The sequence below is a fragment of the Hyperolius riggenbachi genome, chromosome 5 (genome assembly GCF_040937935.1).
Source record: "Hyperolius riggenbachi isolate aHypRig1 chromosome 5, aHypRig1.pri, whole genome shotgun sequence".
Lineage (NCBI taxonomy): Eukaryota > Metazoa > Chordata > Amphibia > Anura > Hyperoliidae > Hyperolius > Hyperolius riggenbachi.
The window spans coordinates 52,164,086-52,182,997 of record NC_090650.1 but is presented as its reverse complement, the minus strand read 5'-3'; the positions used below and the strand labels follow the sequence as shown (position 1 = coordinate 52,182,997).

Below are 18,912 nucleotides of genomic sequence, written 5' to 3'. Positions count from 1 at the left end.
ACAAAGCAGAAAAAAGAAAGTGGTGGGAGGAGGAGTCATGAGTTTTCTCAAAATTGGAGTGGAGAGTGTTAATGCATAATCCATAATTGCATTCTTTATCTGCTGAGCACAGAGACGTAGCCTTTCCCACTCAATGTTATGAAAACATGTATGTTTGCTTATAGTAGGTGGCATGCTGGACACACTCCAGTGTTTGTGGTCAATAAATCATCCCATTAACCTACACCATTTAACTCTCTTGTCAGAGTGAATAATTATATTTATTATTGTAAACTGTATCATCCAGCTAATTGTCCACCTCTAATCAATGTGTATTTTGAGGGATCTGGTAGCAGAATATAAAGCCGTAATACTGGAGGCAGGAGTTATGAGCCAAGATGTTCCATGACTATGAAAACAGCTGCGTTAGTTCATGGTGTTAGAGATTGGCAATTGAAGGAGCACCAATTCTAAATCCATCATTGTTATTCTTTAATACTCACCATTCTCTTTGAAAGCTAAAAATGAATGATTGCCACGCCGACTGCTTAGAAAGACCACTTTCCCGTGGATTTAGGGAACTGGGAAAGCTGATTGCCAGAAACCCCTGGTGTTTTGTGATTGTTCCTGTTGTCCTGTCAGTTGGTTTAGGTGTTGGACTGTGTTTTTTGGAGCAGAGACAGATCGATAAATTGGAAGAGTTGTTCACACCAGAAGGAGGAATTTCAAAGAGTCAGAGAGATTTTATTAAGATGCATTTCCCAATCAATGACTCAGGACAGTTCTCATCAGAGAGGCTTTATACTGAAGGCACATTCGCCTCTCTTATTGTTGTGAGCATGTCAAACAATGTCCTAAACAGAAATACGCTCCAGGAGCTTCGGAAGTTGGATGCAGGGGTGAGGAACCTGACATCAATGTCTGGACTCAACTTCAATCAACTTTGTGCCCAATTCAAGGGCTTCACTTGCCTCCCAGCCAACCCTGTGCTCACTATGATGCAGAACCTCACAAAGGATCTTCTATCACCTTACCCTAGCCACCATCAAGGAGTATTTATGGGGCTGTACATTGGAGGTGTAACATTGGGTCCAGACAATGTGTTACTGAAAGCTAAAGCCCTGCGGTTGTTATATTACCTAAGAGAAGACAATAACACTATGCAGAACAGCATGGAATGGCTTGATCACTTTATGAAATCTATCTCACATCTGATAAAAGAGATGCAATTTAGATTTACAAAGGTATGTTTAAGCTTTGTGTATAAATGTAGAAAGCATTTTGCAATCTCTGAATCATTAAACATTAGTTAATAGTGATAAATTGCCTGTGGTAATGAGAAAATTGCTTGTCAATGTTATTTTTAAAAGAAAATTGCTAGTTCTACTGGACCAAAAAAAAATGGATAACTTTTTTTGCCATGTGTACATTTTGGTCCTTCAAAAGTTATCACCTGCACAATGCTTTGAACACCCATTTAAAGCTAATCTGTAGTGATGAGAAAAAGGCAGATACTTACCTATGGAAAGTAAAGACTCTGTCTTATATTGAGCCTTCTCTGTCCCTGCTTAGTGCCCTTGTTCCAGTGCTGTCCCCCAATTAAGTTTTGCTGTCTCTGGGAGCCCTTGGAATGCTTTGGGAGCACTCGTGTCCCCAATTGCTCCAGAGGAAGAACTCATATATGCGCAGTATGGAACTGTCCATCTTCAGTAACACTCAGAGACATAAGTGCTCCTGAAGCCTTTCGATGGTCCCTGAAGGCGTATCGTATTCGACCTGTTGACTTGGTTGTATACATACAACGGGGGTGACTGACAGTGCATGACTCAATATGATCCATAACTTTGCTTCTCTATAGGTAAGTATCAGACTTTTCAGAAAAATCAATGGATGAATTTTATGTCTCTATATAGTGAGTTGGATTCACTATACAACCATTTAGTTAGTTAACTAATACTGTAATATATACCCTATATATCAACTAGTCCTTGTCTTTCAGTTATTAATACTTCAGAGTCCTCACCCAGATGAGATCTTGTTGACGACAAGAGGAAAACCTGCCATTGGGACTTCAATATTAAGTGCTGTTGGTCAGTTGAGGCATTTACCGATAGGGGTGGTATTGTTGATATCAATGATATGGAGAATCAATCCACACTAGTGTAACTAGCTTTTATTATTATAAAGAACCCATATGTATTGGTCTGACTAGAAGTGGTCTAAATAGCAGCATATAGCCAGTTAGTCAACTAACTGCTACTGGGGCAAAAACTTTTCTTTCAGCCTTTTCAGCCTTACCTCCAGCCCAAACAGGTAGTAGTTGAAATGTGCTCAGCAGCCGTATTCTGATAAACGAAAGATTTATGCTTATCTGGGGCTTCCTCCAGCCCCATCCACATGGATTGCTCCCCTGTCGCCGTCTTCAGTCTTCTCCATCTTCTGTACCAGGTCCCGTAACTTCAGCCAGTGGAGGCCAGTCTAAGCAAGCGCAGTGCGCTCTCTCCAGCAGAGAATAGTACTGTGTCTGCGCAGTACTATTCTCCGCTTGCTTAGACTGCCCGAAGTTACAGGACCCGGTACAGAAGATGGAGAAAACTGAAGTTGGTGGCGTGGGAGCGATAGGTGCAGATGGGGCTGGAGGAAGCCCCGGGTATGTATAAAGCTTTTAATATTGTTTATCTCTGGTTTCCTTTAATAAAGCGGACCTGAACTCAGAACTTCCTCTCTGCTCTAAAAGATATGCAAAAGCATAATAACCTTTAAAGAAAAAATGTTTTCTTGTTACAGCTTGATACTGCAATAAGTCTGCAGTGTGTCTACTTCCTGCTTCCATGGAAGCAGACATAGGGTTAACATCCTGTGTCTATAAATTAGCTGCTCTGCTGAGGCAGCCAGCTGACTCAGCTGAGAGATCAAATTACACTTGTGAATAGTCACTGACGAGGGGGAATTAGGCTAAGCTCTCTAAATACATACAGGGTGCATTTCTCTATGTTTTCCTTCTGTTATGTGCAAGAGTTCAGGTCCACTTTAACTAAATAGCATTGAGAGGTGTTAGCTTTGTATAGAAGGATGGGGTGGGGGAGGTAGGAAGGGAAGAAGGGGGTGGGAGTAAAGGTAAGGGGTTTTTTAATGTCATTTTGTAAACTATGATGTAGGCTTGGCCCACAGACCAGCAGCCTTGCCATGAAGTAATGTCTTTCCAAGCCCTGGGCAATACATGCTAACTAATACTGTACATAGTGGGCCATATGCAATTGACTTTTTCACCTGAGTTATCTCCTAGGAGACAATTTTCATCTTCTCTTTAAACTAAATTTTCAGCATTTTACAATTGAAAAAGTACTCAAAAGTTGGTGAAAAAGTACTATCAAATTTATTTTGAGTATTTTCTTGCTTGTTAGTGGCTTAAAAGACATTTTGTGACAAGTTGTGAAAATATCACTTAGGAGAAAACGTAGGTGAAAAAGGTAATTGCATATGGGCCACTGACTGAGAGAAAGGAAAAAAATCAGAGGCAGGAAGTGAGAGATTCTCTCACAGATGGAAAAACAACAGCAATAAATACCTGGAAGGAAATATAACCCCTTTCCACAATATTTAAATCTAAGGGTAGGAACACACTAGACAGAATCGCATATGCGTTTTCCACTATGTGCTATGGGGAAAACTCATGCGATTCTGCCTAGTGTGTTCCTACCCTCAAACAAAAATGAATTCCTGGACTTCTGCTTTCCCTTTATGAGCCGTATGCTCAGTAGAGATGGCTAATGAGATGCAGATAATTACAGCCTGCATGCAAATTGTGTTCAGCTTGGAACTGGGCCAATCAAAATCAACAATACGTTTATTTGCATGACATTTGTATGCAGGAATTATTTGCATCTCATTGTCAATCTCTATCCAGCTCTATTGAACGGCTGGTGCACTTTTATGTTTGTAAAAATAAAATAACTAACATATGTTTGTTCAATCTTAGGTTTACCACTCAACATCGATTTCCTTGCAAAAGGAGTTTGAAGGAAGCATAGAAACAGCAATCCCATTGTTCTCCATCACCTATGTGGTGACCATCCTCTTCTCAGTTGTGTCCTGTGCCAGGTGAGATGATCGGTCCACTGCATAGAAAATCTACACAAATGTTTTATATGATTTGGCTACATACTTTAACCAAGGTCACAATGGTTCAAAGCCATCCGTGTCCTTGTAATTCCACGTTTGCGCCTCCATGTGGTTGCATGTGGGGTGCGTGTGTGATGTCACACCTATGGGCCGCGCTTGGTGGAGGGGTGTGACCCCTTGTTTGCAGGCACCACAGAGAGCGACTTCCTAACCCAGGGATGTCCAACTCCAGTCTTTAATAGGGCCATATCCATGCCAGTGTTTAGGATGGACAGAGAAATGGAGAGATGTTTTCTACTTGACTTTCCTGATTTAGTCCCATCAATTAATTTGAGCCTTTCTGAAAATGTGTGAGGACCTTGGCCCTTGAGAACTGGAGATGGACATCACTATGTTAACTTGAGTTGGGTTGGGTTTGTTCTCCTCACTTGCATTTGCAGTGGTTGACTTTGTATTACTCTAATAGATTACTTTAAATAGTAATCTATTATAGGTACATACTACATCATAATGGAGTCTCGGTTCCTGTTTTTTTGTTTTCTGAGGCTGTCTACAATGGAGGGATGATGATTGTGTGAGGAGGCTGATAACTGTTGGTGGTACAAGCCTGGCCAGTGGCCATCACTGACGGCTTCTAGCCACAACTTATTTATATTTTGTTGAAAAAATCTATAAGTAATGCATGGCTCTAAGTAGAAATTACATAATGACATCCTTGCTTTCATGATTACAGCTTAGACAATGTAAGGAATAAAATCTGGGTCACAACATTTGGAGTGATATCGCCTGGATTAGCCATTTTGACCAGCTTTGGGCTGCTATTGCTGTGCAGAGTACCCTTCGCAAGAACAGTCGTCAATGCCCCATTCCTTATACTTGGTAAGTAAGATTAAATAACCAACTGCCCTTGATTGAGATAAGTTACATTGTGAAAATGAACAATTTATTTTAGGACAAGAATATGGTGATGTACTAAAGCACCAATAGATGCCTGCGACAAAACAGGTAATTTGGGTGCAATTCGTGGCCCAGGAATTGGGCACAGCCATTGGTGCCAATGTTAAATTATGAAATTGGCGGTTACAGATGTTAATTTTGGTGTTGTGTGCCCAGCCTCTGTAGCACCAGTGGAAATAGTGATGTTGGAGTGGCGGAGACAGCGGAAATTGCGATGGTGGATATCAGCTACTGCGTAACCAAATTCTGTAGAGCGGGTGTGACAATCCAGCCCCGCGATCCCGTCGAGATCTGCTCCCATTAGCGTACGCAGGAAGTACGGGCGCAGACGGACAACGAGACCGGTTGCTGGATCGTCAGAGGGAAGAAAGAAAAGGCGACAGAGCGTGCCAATCCCGTCTAATCTGCTCCCGTTAGCATACGCAGGAAGTACGGTGAACAGACTGACAATAAAGATTGGTCGCGCAGCTGACCACAATATGTAATGGGACAAACATCCACCAATCCCGTATTACTAGGCCACTGTTGCCATGCAGGTCTCATGCACTGGAGACTGCTGGAGGCAAATTCACTGTGTGCGTAGTAAACGGTTAAGATTGGTTGGAGGTGCCCATACATGTACAATTCTGATTGTATATACAATCGGTAAACTAAAAATATCGATTTCGCGCTGGAAATCAGGTAAATACACTGCCACCACTCTTTGAGTTCAGGGAGGAAAGAGACTCCCGCAGTCACAATACGGTAGCCAGCCCAATCACGTTCAACACGCTCCAGTCACCGTTCAGTGAATAGTCACTTCCGACGGCTTAAAGACTGTGAGCAATGTGACGTTAAAGAAAGGTTACTGGGTCCCTATGTGATGCAATCTCGAATTGTATTTACAATCGAGAAACGAAAGTTATCGATTTCGCACAGGAAATCTGGTACTAGCTAATCCTAGAAGGAAGAAATGGTTATTTGCAACCTAGCTAGCAAATCAACAATTATAAGCAAATCATAAAACAATGCGGTAGTATGACTGACTCTTCAGAGGGCAGATTCGTTATAGCAGCAATCAGATGACCAGAAAAGGCACACGACTGAACGATAAAAATCATTAGTTTATTTCTAAACTACATACACACAGCTTATTTTAGAACAGATTGATTTGACAGAGAGAAGAGAAGAAAAGAAACAGAATGTCCGAATATACAGTTCAAATACCGTTATTGGTAGTCCATGCGGCAATCAAAGTCCAGAATGGCCGATTGCCATGCGGCCTTAGGCCTTTGTGAAAAAGTTCCAAGATGGAGGTTTTGGCCCGTGTCCTTGCGGGCTGCCAGGATGTTACTTGGCGTCAGATTAAAAGTAAAGGACCTGGACTTTTGGGTCATGTCAGTTTTGTTCCTCACTGTAGGTGGGGGGAGTTATGACACATACAAGTCCAGCCTTGTGCAATTTGAATAAGGCAGTGCCCCCTTAGGCAGGGAGAGGTTTGGGCCAATTCGTATTTTGCCCGCTCTCGGCATGCCTGTGGGTAATATCAAGAACTCGAATAAATATTCATAATCAGCGCAAGTGTGTGAATCTGCTGATACCAAACTTGGGGGGGGGGGGGGGGGTTAGAGTGAACGGTGACCCCAAAATGCATATCTCTGCTTTGGCAGGGCTTACCGTTAATTCGGTAACATCCAATTGTGTGGTTTGTTCCGAATTTCATAATAAGCGGGTTCTAAAGGCCGTTACCTATTTGGAAAGTCATCGTTATGATAAAAGATGGATTTCATATTTGTGAGGTCACAGATAGGTTTCCTAACTGGTCACTGAGAAAGCCAGCTGTGGTCTCTAAGTGGCTTCTGCAGGATGTTAGCAGGACCTCCTGTGGCTGCTCTTTTCATGTACGGAGCTGAGGAGCCACCAAGTCTGGGTTAGGGCAGTGGAGGTGTGAGATTTCCCTCTTTCTGCCTGGATGGGGGTCCCTGAATGCCCAGGACCCTTTGTCACACGGAGGTGCGAAAAAACTAGGTAATAAGAGCATTTGCTACATTTGACCAGGGAGAGGAACTGTTAACCCCTGGCTTCCCTGGTCTTTTTATAAACCAAGCCTTTCCCTATCTGCTGTCATTTTTTTAATAGTGGCAACAGGGAATATTTCATATGGCTCTAACTACTTTTTTAGGACGAATAAACGTTTTGTTTCGTCACAGCGGGGAGAGCTGAAATGGCTGTGGGGACAAAGGAAATAGTGGTGATGAAGTTTGGCTACAGTGCAGCTGAACTTTGTTGCAGCGGAGCCAGAAAAATAGGCAGTGGATAGCTATGGTGTTAGTGTTAGGTATAGGTAGGAGGGAAAAATGTGTGTCACAAGAGGTAGCGCTCACGGTATGCGATCAACCCACCCTGATAAATTAGGGACTCGACAGAATACCCTTACATGCAAACCAGGATTATGAACATTACAACCATAAAAATTACAATCCTCTCAAATGCAAAAAGACCCATTAAGTCCTCTTAGGTCTCAGTAGATATCATTAATGTCCAATATATTCCTTGATATGCTAAAAAACTGGACCATATGAATATGATCCTATGCAGTTGAAAGTCCAAGTTTTCAGGACCTAAAATCTACTAAGCTTATATTAGACATTAAACCAGGCTAGAATCAACATATAGGTCTAGTGAACGACAGTCTTCACATATAAATCCCTCAGGACCATATGGGTGTGCTCCTATGCGATTGAAAGTCCAAGTTTCCAGGACCTAAAATCTACTCAGCTTAAATTAAACATTAAAACAGGCTAGAATCAACATATAAATCGAGTGAAAAACAGTCTTCGCATAAATTCCCTCAGGAGCGGCAGTCATTGGCTTCCAGCAGTATCAAAACAGGTCACCTCCACCAGCACCCTTTGTGTGCCACTCACCCCTGTCCTAGACCAACCAATGGTCTATATGAGCCTTGGGACCGTTCCCGGGTCGTCCCCCACCACTCCAGCAACACAGTGTCCACCAATAGATGATAGATGATAATCTTCATATGATGAGTACCTCAGTAAGAAAAAGCTCCCATAGCATAATACTGTTAAAAACTATTTATTTATAAAAAGCAATTGCACTCACATGGTCTTCAGTTAAAATCAGCGTTTGAGTAATTTATAACACGGGCTCTCCCCCGTATGGTGGCCAGGCTGGCAGGCTTCTATCAGTGTTCCCCCTCCGTTTCCGCCGCGCGCACGGAAAAACGCTGGGATGGATACCACATGTGCCTCCTCGCCTCTGCTCACACTCAGGCTAGTTCCCACTTCCACATCAGGCTCCGCCCGATCGATTTCGTCACTCAGTGACTCATCAGGGGCATGGAGCCTGATGCCTATCGTGGGATTATATAGGCCAAAACCGGCCCCACTATACACACCCCCCTCCTCACATGCAAACTATCCATACTGCATTATTTCCCTTCCTGCTTCCTCACATGCAAACTATCCAAACTCCATTGCTTCCCTTTCTACTGCCATCTAGAGGTTTCAAGTGGCATAAGCTCCCAAAAAAACTCCATACATAGCCGCATTATCCAGCCTGCAAGTCTGCCGCCATCTAGGGGTTACATTTAACATTGCATCCCACAAACATTCAACATTGAGAAAAAAAAAAAAAAAAAAAAAAAAAAAAAAAAAAAAAAAAAAAAAAAAAAAAAAAAAAATTATTACTCATCTATTGACCTATTTTTACACATAACCCATTTCCTTCCTCTGCAAGGTTACCAATTGTATGCATATTAACAATACCCATGTGCGTCCATTCATCCCCGCTCCACCTCCCCATAAATCTCCCTAACTTAATTTTCAATCCTCACCTCCCTAAACTAGGTCCCTCAGATCAATTCGACCCATTAGTTTTACCCACTTCCAGATTTAATTTTGTGGAGCAGGAGTAAATGGACACACATTTACAGATAGGTTATAGTTTCCATGCCCTATACACCCCCCACCATCAGAAATTCCCTCCATGGCTTTTGTATATATGTAAATCCCACATTCCTTACCCAAATACATGGGAGTCCATGTTGGCCATACCAGCCTGGTGCTAGTCCAGGTTTCTGTCGGGATGCATGCACACACATCACACCCCTACTCCCCTAGAAAACATACCAGGTCTATGTCTATATTAAGACCGTCCGGTCTCAAGGTGCCCATCCTATGTATCCATCGGGTCTCCTCCTGTGAGACTCTCTTTACTTTATTACATCCCCTCCAGTTGGGAATAATTTTTTGGAGCCCACAAAAAGATAAATCATTGGGATTACAATCATGGTGGCTCCCAAAATGGGCTGAGACACCATGATTGGGGTATCCCTTTTTGATATTACGCACGTGCTCCCCCATCCTCTCCTTGAGAGTACGGGTAGTCCTACCTACATACTGCCATCCACATTTACACCAGGCAAGGTATATGACAAACCTATCATTGCAGGTGATAAACTCCTGAATTTTGAACCTCCTTCCATTACTGAATGATACCACACTGTTTGTTTTGACACCATTGGCCTCCCTACAAGCTACACATCCTCTACATGGGAAAAAACCTGCTGTCTGCCACCCCTGCATTCGCGGGACCTTTTTAGGTTCCACACAACTGGGTGCCAGAATCTGTTTCAGGTTCTGGGCTTTCCTATAAATGAACTTTGGTTGGGTTGGAATTAGGCTCCTAAGTGTCAAATCCGTTTCCAGGATCCCCCAATGTTGTTTAATTATATTTTGGAGTTGTTTATATTGAGTGTTATATCCCGTGATAAAGGCCAGTTCAAACTCACCCGTGCCATTTTTCACTGGCTTCTCCTCCAGGAGCGTCTGTCTATTCAGAGTCCCTACTCTCGCAATCTCCTCATCCAACTGTTTTTCCCCATAGCCTTTCTCCACAAATCTATTTTTGAGGGTTTCCGCTTGCCTGTAATATTCCCCTATGCTTGAGCAATTCCGCTTCATCCTGAGAAACTGTCCCCTTGGTATCCCTCTAATCCACGCCGGATGGTGGCAGCTATCAGTTGATATATACCCATTCCTGTCTGTATCTTTGAAATAAGTTCTGGTCCCCATCACATTATCCTCTCTCATGATTTCTAGATCTAAAAACTGGATTTTATCAATACCATATTGCATGGTGAGGGAAATTCCCAAATCATTTTGGTTCAGTTTAGTCACATATTGTTCCAAATGTTCCTGTCCACCCCCCCATACAAAAAACAGGTCATCAATGAATCTTCGCCATAGCCTCACCGGGCCCCCCTCCCCTAACACTGTTTGTTCCCACTTTCCCATAAACAAATTTGCGAGGCTCGGAGCATAGCTCGCCCCCATGGCGCATCCTTTCGTCTGGCTATAAAAGTTTCCCCCATGCCAGAAGTAATTCCTTTCCAAAGCAAATTTAAATAACCTCAATAAATACTCTCTCTGATCATCTTTTATTTTTCCTTCCATCCTAAAAAAGAAATCAACTGCCTCCAACCCCAACTCATGTTTGATGTTAGTATACAGCGAGGATACATCCATTGTAACCATTATTTCTTCCCCTCTCAATTCCTTCCCCTCTATAATTTGGAGCATGTGCTTGGTATCCTTAAGTATATTAGGAAGTTTTTCCACCATGGGTTTTAAAAACTCATCCAAATATTGTCCCAATCTGTGGGTGACCGACCCTATCCCACTAACTATGGGCCTTCCTGGGGGATCAGTTTTGTTCTTATGCATTTTGGGGACCTGATATATGACAGGTATTCGGGGAACATCCGGAACAATATATTTGAACTCCTCATCCGTGACAAACCCCCTATCCATCCCCTCCCTAAGTATCTCTCTCAATTCTGCCATATACTTACCTGTAGGGTCTCCCTTCAATCGTGTATAGGCCTCTGTATCCCCTACCAACCTATCCAATTCATTTTTATACTGTAATTTACTTAAAACCACCACCCCTCCCCCCTTATCTGCCGGCCTAACCACCAGATTTTTACTCTCCAGCATCTCCTTCGCCACCTCCCTGGTATTTCCATTTTTTTGTTGTTCTGGGATATTATTCATATCCCTAATCACCATATTTTTGAAAACCTCAATTGCATTATAGTTAGTGTCCTGTGGATTGAACGTGGATTTGGTGCGCAAATTGGTATGTGTATATCTATCTGGTTCCTTTTGTCCAGAATTTCGATTGGGACGGCCAGCAAAATACTTTTTTAAATGAAGTTTTCGTGCGAACTTATTAATGTCAATATACGTGGTAAATTTATCCATACCCTGCCTCGGTGCATACTTCAGGCCCTTATCTAGCATGGCCAGCTCTCTAGTGCTCAAGGCTGTACCACTAATATTAAACACCCCTTCCCCCCTCACTGCCTCATCCTTTTTGCTCCTCTTCCCCCCCCCCCTTGTGCCTCGTCTGGCTCTCTTTTTCCATAAGGCCCCTGTTGCGGTACATATCCTGCCATTTCCTGTCTCCATTCTCTCTCCCCATACCTCGGTGCCATCTCTAAAAAAGGTTCCATCTGCCTTTGCTGTCTTATAGGGTCATAACGGTTAAATGTCGGCACATTAAACTGATTCTGAAAGTCATTTCTATACCCCCTCCCCTGCCCTCTATCTGACATTCGACTATATCCCCTGTTTTGTCCCCACCCACGATTAGCATTTCCCCAACCCCCTCTCCTTTCCTCACCCAAATGTCCGTGATTCATCCCCTGTTCCCCTCCTTGTGCATACATAGTCCTAGGGGCTGGTCTATGCTCAATGTGTTGAGTGTGTAGTTCTTCCATAGGTGCATTTTGTTTCTGCTGTTTCATTTCCTCCACCTTCGCTAGAAGTTCTGCTGCTTTTTTCTCCTCTTTCTTCTTAATTTGCCATCTATATGTTTCCTTTTTCCTGGTAGCATCTGCATCCCTTTGGAATTTTTTCTGTTTCTCTACTCTAATATCTGCTTGGGTTTTTTCCAATATCTCACCCAATCTTTTGGATCTACTTTTATATTCCTCAGAATTATTAATAGGGGTCATTTTAGTTTTAATTTCCTCTATTTCCCCTCCCAGCCTGGTTAATCTTTTTGTCTTCCGTTTTATCAATAATTTCACTAAGCCCTGCCCGCACTTATCAAAGTACTCCTCCCATTCTTTATCATTTTCCTCATCATCCTCCCCATCATTAGCCATCATATCCCACCTTAATCTTTTCGGTATAATACCCTCTTTGTCATACTTAGTAAGTGCGGCCAGGTCCCACCATGTGTTTTGTTCCTTCATCATCACTGTCTGAAGTTTCTTAAACTCTTGTTCCATAGTTCCTCCTATCTCCCCCCCATCTACAAATACTTCATCCAGGTTTACAATCCTACGTGCTCTTTGCTCAAACGCATCCATTCTGTAAGAGCAGGCAATTTCAAACACAATGCCACCCCAATACTCTCAGAATGATTCTAGATTCTCCCCTATATTATAGTCACCCACCTGGAGGATAAATTCAAACAATTGTTAAAACTAGTTCGCTCCTCTTAAGCATAAATCTATTTCAAACAAGAGGTCAGCGCTCACAGTTTAACCCCCAACCCTCTATCACCTGTTCGCCTCCTCTTAAGAGTAAAAAATGTGTGTCACAAGAGGTAGCGCTCACGGTATGCGATCAACCCACCCTGATAAATTAGGGACTCGACAGAATACCCTTACATGCAAACCAGGATTATGAACATTACAACCATAAAAATTACAATCCTCTCAAATGCAAAAAGACCCATTAAGTCCTCTTAGGTCTCAGTAGATATCATTAATGTCCAATATATTCCTTGATATGCTAAAAAACTGGACCATATGAATATGATCCTATGCAGTTGAAAGTCCAAGTTTTCAGGACCTAAAATCTACTAAGCTTATATTAGACATTAAACCAGGCTAGAATCAACATATAGGTCTAGTGAACGACAGTCTTCACATATAAATCCCTCAGGACCATATGGGTGTGCTCCTATGCGATTGAAAGTCCAAGTTTCCAGGACCTAAAATCTACTCAGCTTAAATTAAACATTAAAACAGGCTAGAATCAACATATAAATCGAGTGAAAAACAGTCTTCGCATAAATTCCCTCAGGAGCGGCAGTCATTGGCTTCCAGCAGTATCAAAACAGGTCACCTCCACCAGCACCCTTTGTGTGCCACTCACCCCTGTCCTAGACCAACCAATGGTCTATATGAGCCTTGGGACCGTTCCCGGGTCGTCCCCCACCACTCCAGCAACACAGTGTCCACCAATAGATGATAGATGATAATCTTCATATGATGAGTACCTCAGTAAGAAAAAGCTCCCATAGCATAATACTGTTAAAAACTATTTATTTATAAAAAGCAATTGCACTCACATGGTCTTCAGTTAAAATCAGCGTTTGAGTAATTTATAACACGGGCTCTCCCCCGTATGGTGGCCAGGCTGGCAGGCTTCTATCAGTGTTCCCCCTCCGTTTCCGCCGCGCGCACGGAAAAACGCTGGGATGGATACCACATGTGCCTCCTCGCCTCTGCTCACACTCAGGCTAGTTCCCACTTCCACATCAGGCTCCGCCCGATCGATTTCGTCACTCAGTGACTCATCAGGGGCATGGAGCCTGATGCCTATCGTGGGATTATATAGGCCAAAACCGGCCCCACTATACACACCCCCCTCCTCACATGCAAACTATCCATACTGCATTATTTCCCTTCCTGCTTCCTCACATGCAAACTATCCAAACTCCATTGCTTCCCTTTCTACTGCCATCTAGAGGTTTCAAGTGGCATAAGCTCCCAAAAAAACTCCATACATAGCCGCATTATCCAGCCTGCAAGTCTGCCGCCATCTAGGGGTTACATTTAACATTGCATCCCACAAACATTCAACATTGAGAAAAAAAAAAAAAAAAAAAAAAAAAAAAAAAAAAAAAAAAAAAAAAAAAAAAAAAAAAAAAAAAAAAAAAAATTATTACTCATCTATTGACCTATTTTTACACATAACCCATTTCCTTCCTCTGCAAGGTTACCAATTGTATGCATATTAACAATACCCATGTGCGTCCATTCATCCCCGCTCCACCTCCCCATAAATCTCCCTAACTTAATTTTCAATCCTCACCTCCCTAAACTAGGTCCCTCAGATCAATTCGACCCATTAGTTTTACCCACTTCCAGATTTAATTTTGTGGAGCAGGAGTAAATGGACACACATTTACAGATAGGTTATAGTTTCCATGCCCTATACACCCCCCACCATCAGAAATTCCCTCCATGGCTTTTGTATATATGTAAATCCCACATTCCTTACCCAAATACATGGGAGTCCATGTTGGCCATACCAGCCTGGTGCTAGTCCAGGTTTCTGTCGGGATGCATGCACACACATCACACCCCTACTCCCCTAGAAAACATACCAGGTCTATGTCTATATTAAGACCGTCCGGTCTCAAGGTGCCCATCCTATGTATCCATCGGGTCTCCTCCTGTGAGACTCTCTTTACTTTATTACATCCCCTCCAGTTGGGAATAATTTTTTGGAGCCCACAAAAAGATAAATCATTGGGATTACAATCATGGTGGCTCCCAAAATGGGCTGAGACACCATGATTGGGGTATCCCTTTTTGATATTACGCACGTGCTCCCCCATCCTCTCCTTGAGAGTACGGGTAGTCCTACCTACATACTGCCATCCACATTTACACCAGGCAAGGTATATGACAAACCTATCATTGCAGGTGATAAACTCCTGAATTTTGAACCTCCTTCCATTACTGAATGATACCACACTGTTTGTTTTGACACCATTGGCCTCCCTACAAGCTACACATCCTCTACATGGGAAAAAACCTGCTGTCTGCCACCCCTGCATTCGCGGGACCTTTTTAGGTTCCACACAACTGGGTGCCAGAATCTGTTTCAGGTTCTGGGCTTTCCTATAAATGAACTTTGGTTGGGTTGGAATTAGGCTCCTAAGTGTCAAATCCGTTTCCAGGATCCCCCAATGTTGTTTAATTATATTTTGGAGTTGTTTATATTGAGTGTTATATCCCGTGATAAAGGCCAGTTCAAACTCACCCGTGCCATTTTTCACTGGCTTCTCCTCCAGGAGCGTCTGTCTATTCAGAGTCCCTACTCTCGCAATCTCCTCATCCAACTGTTTTTCCCCATAGCCTTTCTCCACAAATCTATTTTTGAGGGTTTCCGCTTGCCTGTAATATTCCCCTATGCTTGAGCAATTCCGCTTCATCCTGAGAAACTGTCCCCTTGGTATCCCTCTAATCCACGCCGGATGGTGGCAGCTATCAGTTGATATATACCCATTCCTGTCTGTATCTTTGAAATAAGTTCTGGTCCCCATCACATTATCCTCTCTCATGATTTCTAGATCTAAAAACTGGATTTTATCAATACCATATTGCATGGTGAGGGAAATTCCCAAATCATTTTGGTTCAGTTTAGTCACATATTGTTCCAAATGTTCCTGTCCACCCCCCCATACAAAAAACAGGTCATCAATGAATCTTCGCCATAGCCTCACCGGGCCCCCCTCCCCTCTTGTTTGAAATAGGTAGGAGGGAGGTTAGTGTTAGGCATAGATTGAGGGAGGAGACTAGTTTAGGGATAGGACGAAATAAGCCATTTGTAGAATATCAGTAAAATTACAGATATTCGTATAACGTATGTGTTTGCTAAGAGCCCAGCTATAGGCAAATAATAATAAACATTCTCTTATGGGGGAATGAAATAAAAGGCTCTGTACTTTATAAGTGAAATTCCAATTTTGTTACATCAATGTTCACATGAGCCTACAGCATAAAATGTAAGTCTCAGCATATATAAATTTGTTGTTGTTTTTTAGTGTTTGTTGTAATGGATTTCTTTTTTTTTTTTTTTGCAGGAATTGGAGTGGACAACATGTACATTCTAATCTCCTGTTGGAAGCAGACAAAAATCTCAAGCCCTGTAGAGGAGCGAATGGCTCAGACCTACCAGGAGGCAGCTGTGTCCATCACCATCACCACTCTCACCGACGTGCTTGCATTCTACATTGGTATAATGAGCCATTTCCCATCAGTCCAGTCATTCTGTATCTACACCGGGACCGCTCTAGTTTTTTGTTACATCTACTGCATAACATTCTTTGGAGCTCTACTGGCCTTAAATGGCATGCAAGAAAATAACAAGAGACACTGGCTGGTTTGTAGAAAAGTGAAGGAAGAGAAGGACGTGACTCGGGGCTGTTTGTACAATGCCTGTTGTGTGGGAGGAGCGTTTGACACTTCACGGGGCACAGAAACGGAGCACCCTATCACAGTCTTCTTCTACAAATACTATGGTCCTATCCTTGCTAAGCCGTCAATGAAAATATTAGCACTGCTTGCATATATTCTCTATCTCTCTACAAGTATTTATGGGTGTTTTCAGATACAAGAAGGCATTGACATCAGAAATTTGGCCAAAGCCAACTCTTCCTTGACTCGCTTCTATGATATCGAAGCATTATACTTTTCCAAGTATGGCCCCAGGATTATGGTAGTGGTCACCAGTGAAACCAACTACTGGGATATGAAGACCCAGGAAGTCATTGAAAGCTGCATGCAGAGTTTAGAAAATAACCAACACATCGCCAAGGAATACTCCGTATCCTGGCTGAGGGCGTATGAGGACATTGCTGACAGGAAAAATTTTACCATAACTACCAAAAAAAAATTCTTACAAAACTTAAGTCAAATCTATGCACATTTTCCAGATTTCAAACAAGACATCAAGATGGAAGGAGGTAAAATTAAGACATCGAGGTTCTTCATCCAGGCCATCAACGTAGTCGACATAGACAACGCCAAAGACATGTTAACCCATTTACGTGGCGTCACTGACAACTGCAGCATTGAAATGATTGTTTATCACCCGCTATTCATTTATGTGGACCAATACGCGGTCATCATTCATAACGCAATCCAAAATATCATGGTGACCGCGGTTGTCATGCTTGTCATTTCCATCTTATTTATTCCAAATCCATTGTGTGCCTTATGGGTGACGATGGACATTGCATCCATTATTGCTGGTGTCATTGGCTATATGTCTTTTTGGAAAGTCAACTTAGATTCCATATCGATGATAAATTTGGTCATTTGCATTGGGTTCTCGGTTGATTTTTCAGCTCATATTGTGTACGCCTGTGTTTCTAGCCCAAGGAAAAACGTTCACGGGAAGGTGATTGACGCATTGCATGTTGTAGGTTACCCCATTCTCCAAGGTGCTCTGTCCACCATTCTAGGCATTGCAGCCCTTACTGCTGCAGAGAGTTATATCTTCAGGACTTTCTTTCAGATCATGCTCCTGGTCACGGTGTTTGGTGCTCTTCACGGCTTGGTGTTTATGCCTGTGTTCTTGGTAACGGTTGGTGCTTTCAGAATGTCATGTTACAGAGAGGTGTATCCTGAAGAACAGAGGGGAGAAGACTTACATGATTTACCCCCTGCAGCAATATACAGAGTAAACCCACCGACGATTGAGAGCAAAGACAGGAAGGCTGACTTCAGTTTGCCAGGTTACACCAGTTGTGAGCGAGGTGAACAGACCATCAATGACCTAGAGAAGGAATGTTACTGTATGAGCTGGCAAGGGAATACTTATTCTGTAAGTCACACAAAGGATGGACTTAGTGATAGCTTCAACATAGTGGAATATAGAAAGAGAATGCTGAAAGTTTATCTGGAACACAAAGAAGATTAGCATATAAAGCTGCAGTACACAACTATTGTTGGCGATTGTCTCAGCTGATAGTTTAGCATGCATACAGGTATTTCCTCAAGTTAAAGCGGAGCTGAACTCTTGCACAGGACAGAAGGAAAACAGGGAGAAAGGCACCCTGTATGTATTTAGAGAGTTTAACCCATCTAATCCCCCTCATCTGTGACTAATCACAACTGTAATTTGATCTCTCAGCTGTGTCAGCTGGCTGCCTGGAGAGAGCAGCTAATTTGTAAACACAGGATGTTAACCCTATGTCTGCTTCCATGAAAGCAGGAAGTAGGCAATGCAGATGTATTGGGGGATTTGTATCAGCTGTAACAAAGAAATGCTTTTCTTTAAAGGTTATTATGCTGTTGCTTATCTTTTAGAGCAGAGAGGAAGTTCTGAGTTCAGGTCCGTATTAACTAGCTTACTCTTCAGTGATACATAATTCTTGGCTGACCGCTATTGTAGATCATGCAGCAGTTTGCAGCCGAGTACCGCCTAACTATCCCTTCACCCTCTTCTTCTCCACAGCTCCATATAGTATGAAAGCTTACCTACACAATCTGTTCATAGGATTCAAAATCTGTTGGTCTTCGTACTACATGGAGATGGAAAAATTGGGCAAAAAGCTGTTTTGCAAAACAGAACACAGAGTAGGGACACCAAGAGCCAAATATAGTGTAGTATGTACTGGTAGTTGAAATGACATATGATAGAGTAATAAGCTATACTCACAAAGCAGGGTTACCTCAAAGGCAACCACTGTATACAGGCCTGGATTTACCTCACAGGAACCTATAGGCACAGGTGTCCTGGCACCTTAGACTTCACCCTCCACGAACTTACAAACCCCCCCGCCAAACTGCACCACAAGTGTGCTGGCTGTCCCAGCAGTCACTTCTCCCTTACTTACCTTGCCTGTCATAGGTAGCTACAGGTGCCCCTTAGTATTAGGTAGCCAGAGGTACCCCCAATATTAAGTAGCTAGAGGCGCCCCCAAGTATTATGTAGCTAGAGGTACCCTGGCTGAAGTAAGCTCTCATCAGTGGAATGCTGATAACAGGGTGAGTAACCTCTCATTTGGACTCTCATCAGGACTCTGCATAGGGAA

The 18,912-nt window shown here is 42.7% G+C and overlaps 1 protein-coding gene across 1 annotated transcript; it reads left to right on the top strand.

The window, feature by feature from the left end:
* The first annotated feature begins 503 nt into the window (after nt 1-503).
* LOC137519307 (patched domain-containing protein 3-like) lies at nt 504-17,795 on the top strand. The gene is made up of 4 exons (XM_068238254.1): nt 504-1,223; nt 3,959-4,080; nt 4,835-4,980; nt 15,955-17,795. The coding sequence occupies exons 1-4, from the start codon at nt 504-506 to the stop codon at nt 17,793-17,795; spliced, it is 2,829 nt and encodes a 942-aa protein (XP_068094355.1).
* The last annotated feature ends 1,117 nt before the right edge of the window (nt 17,796-18,912 follow it).

Bases quoted from the DNA above. Each gene is read 5' to 3' on its own strand.
- LOC137519307 (XM_068238254.1), top strand. From the start codon at position 504: ATGAATGATTGCCACGCCGACTGCTTAGAAAGACCACTTTCCCGTGGA. The intron at 1,224-3,958 runs GTATGTTTAAGC...GTTCAATCTTAG, and splicing joins TGCAATTTAGATTTACAAAG to GTTTACCACTCAACATCGAT. The intron at 4,981-15,954 runs GTAAGTAAGATT...TTTTTTTTGCAG, and splicing joins TGCCCCATTCCTTATACTTG to GAATTGGAGTGGACAACATG.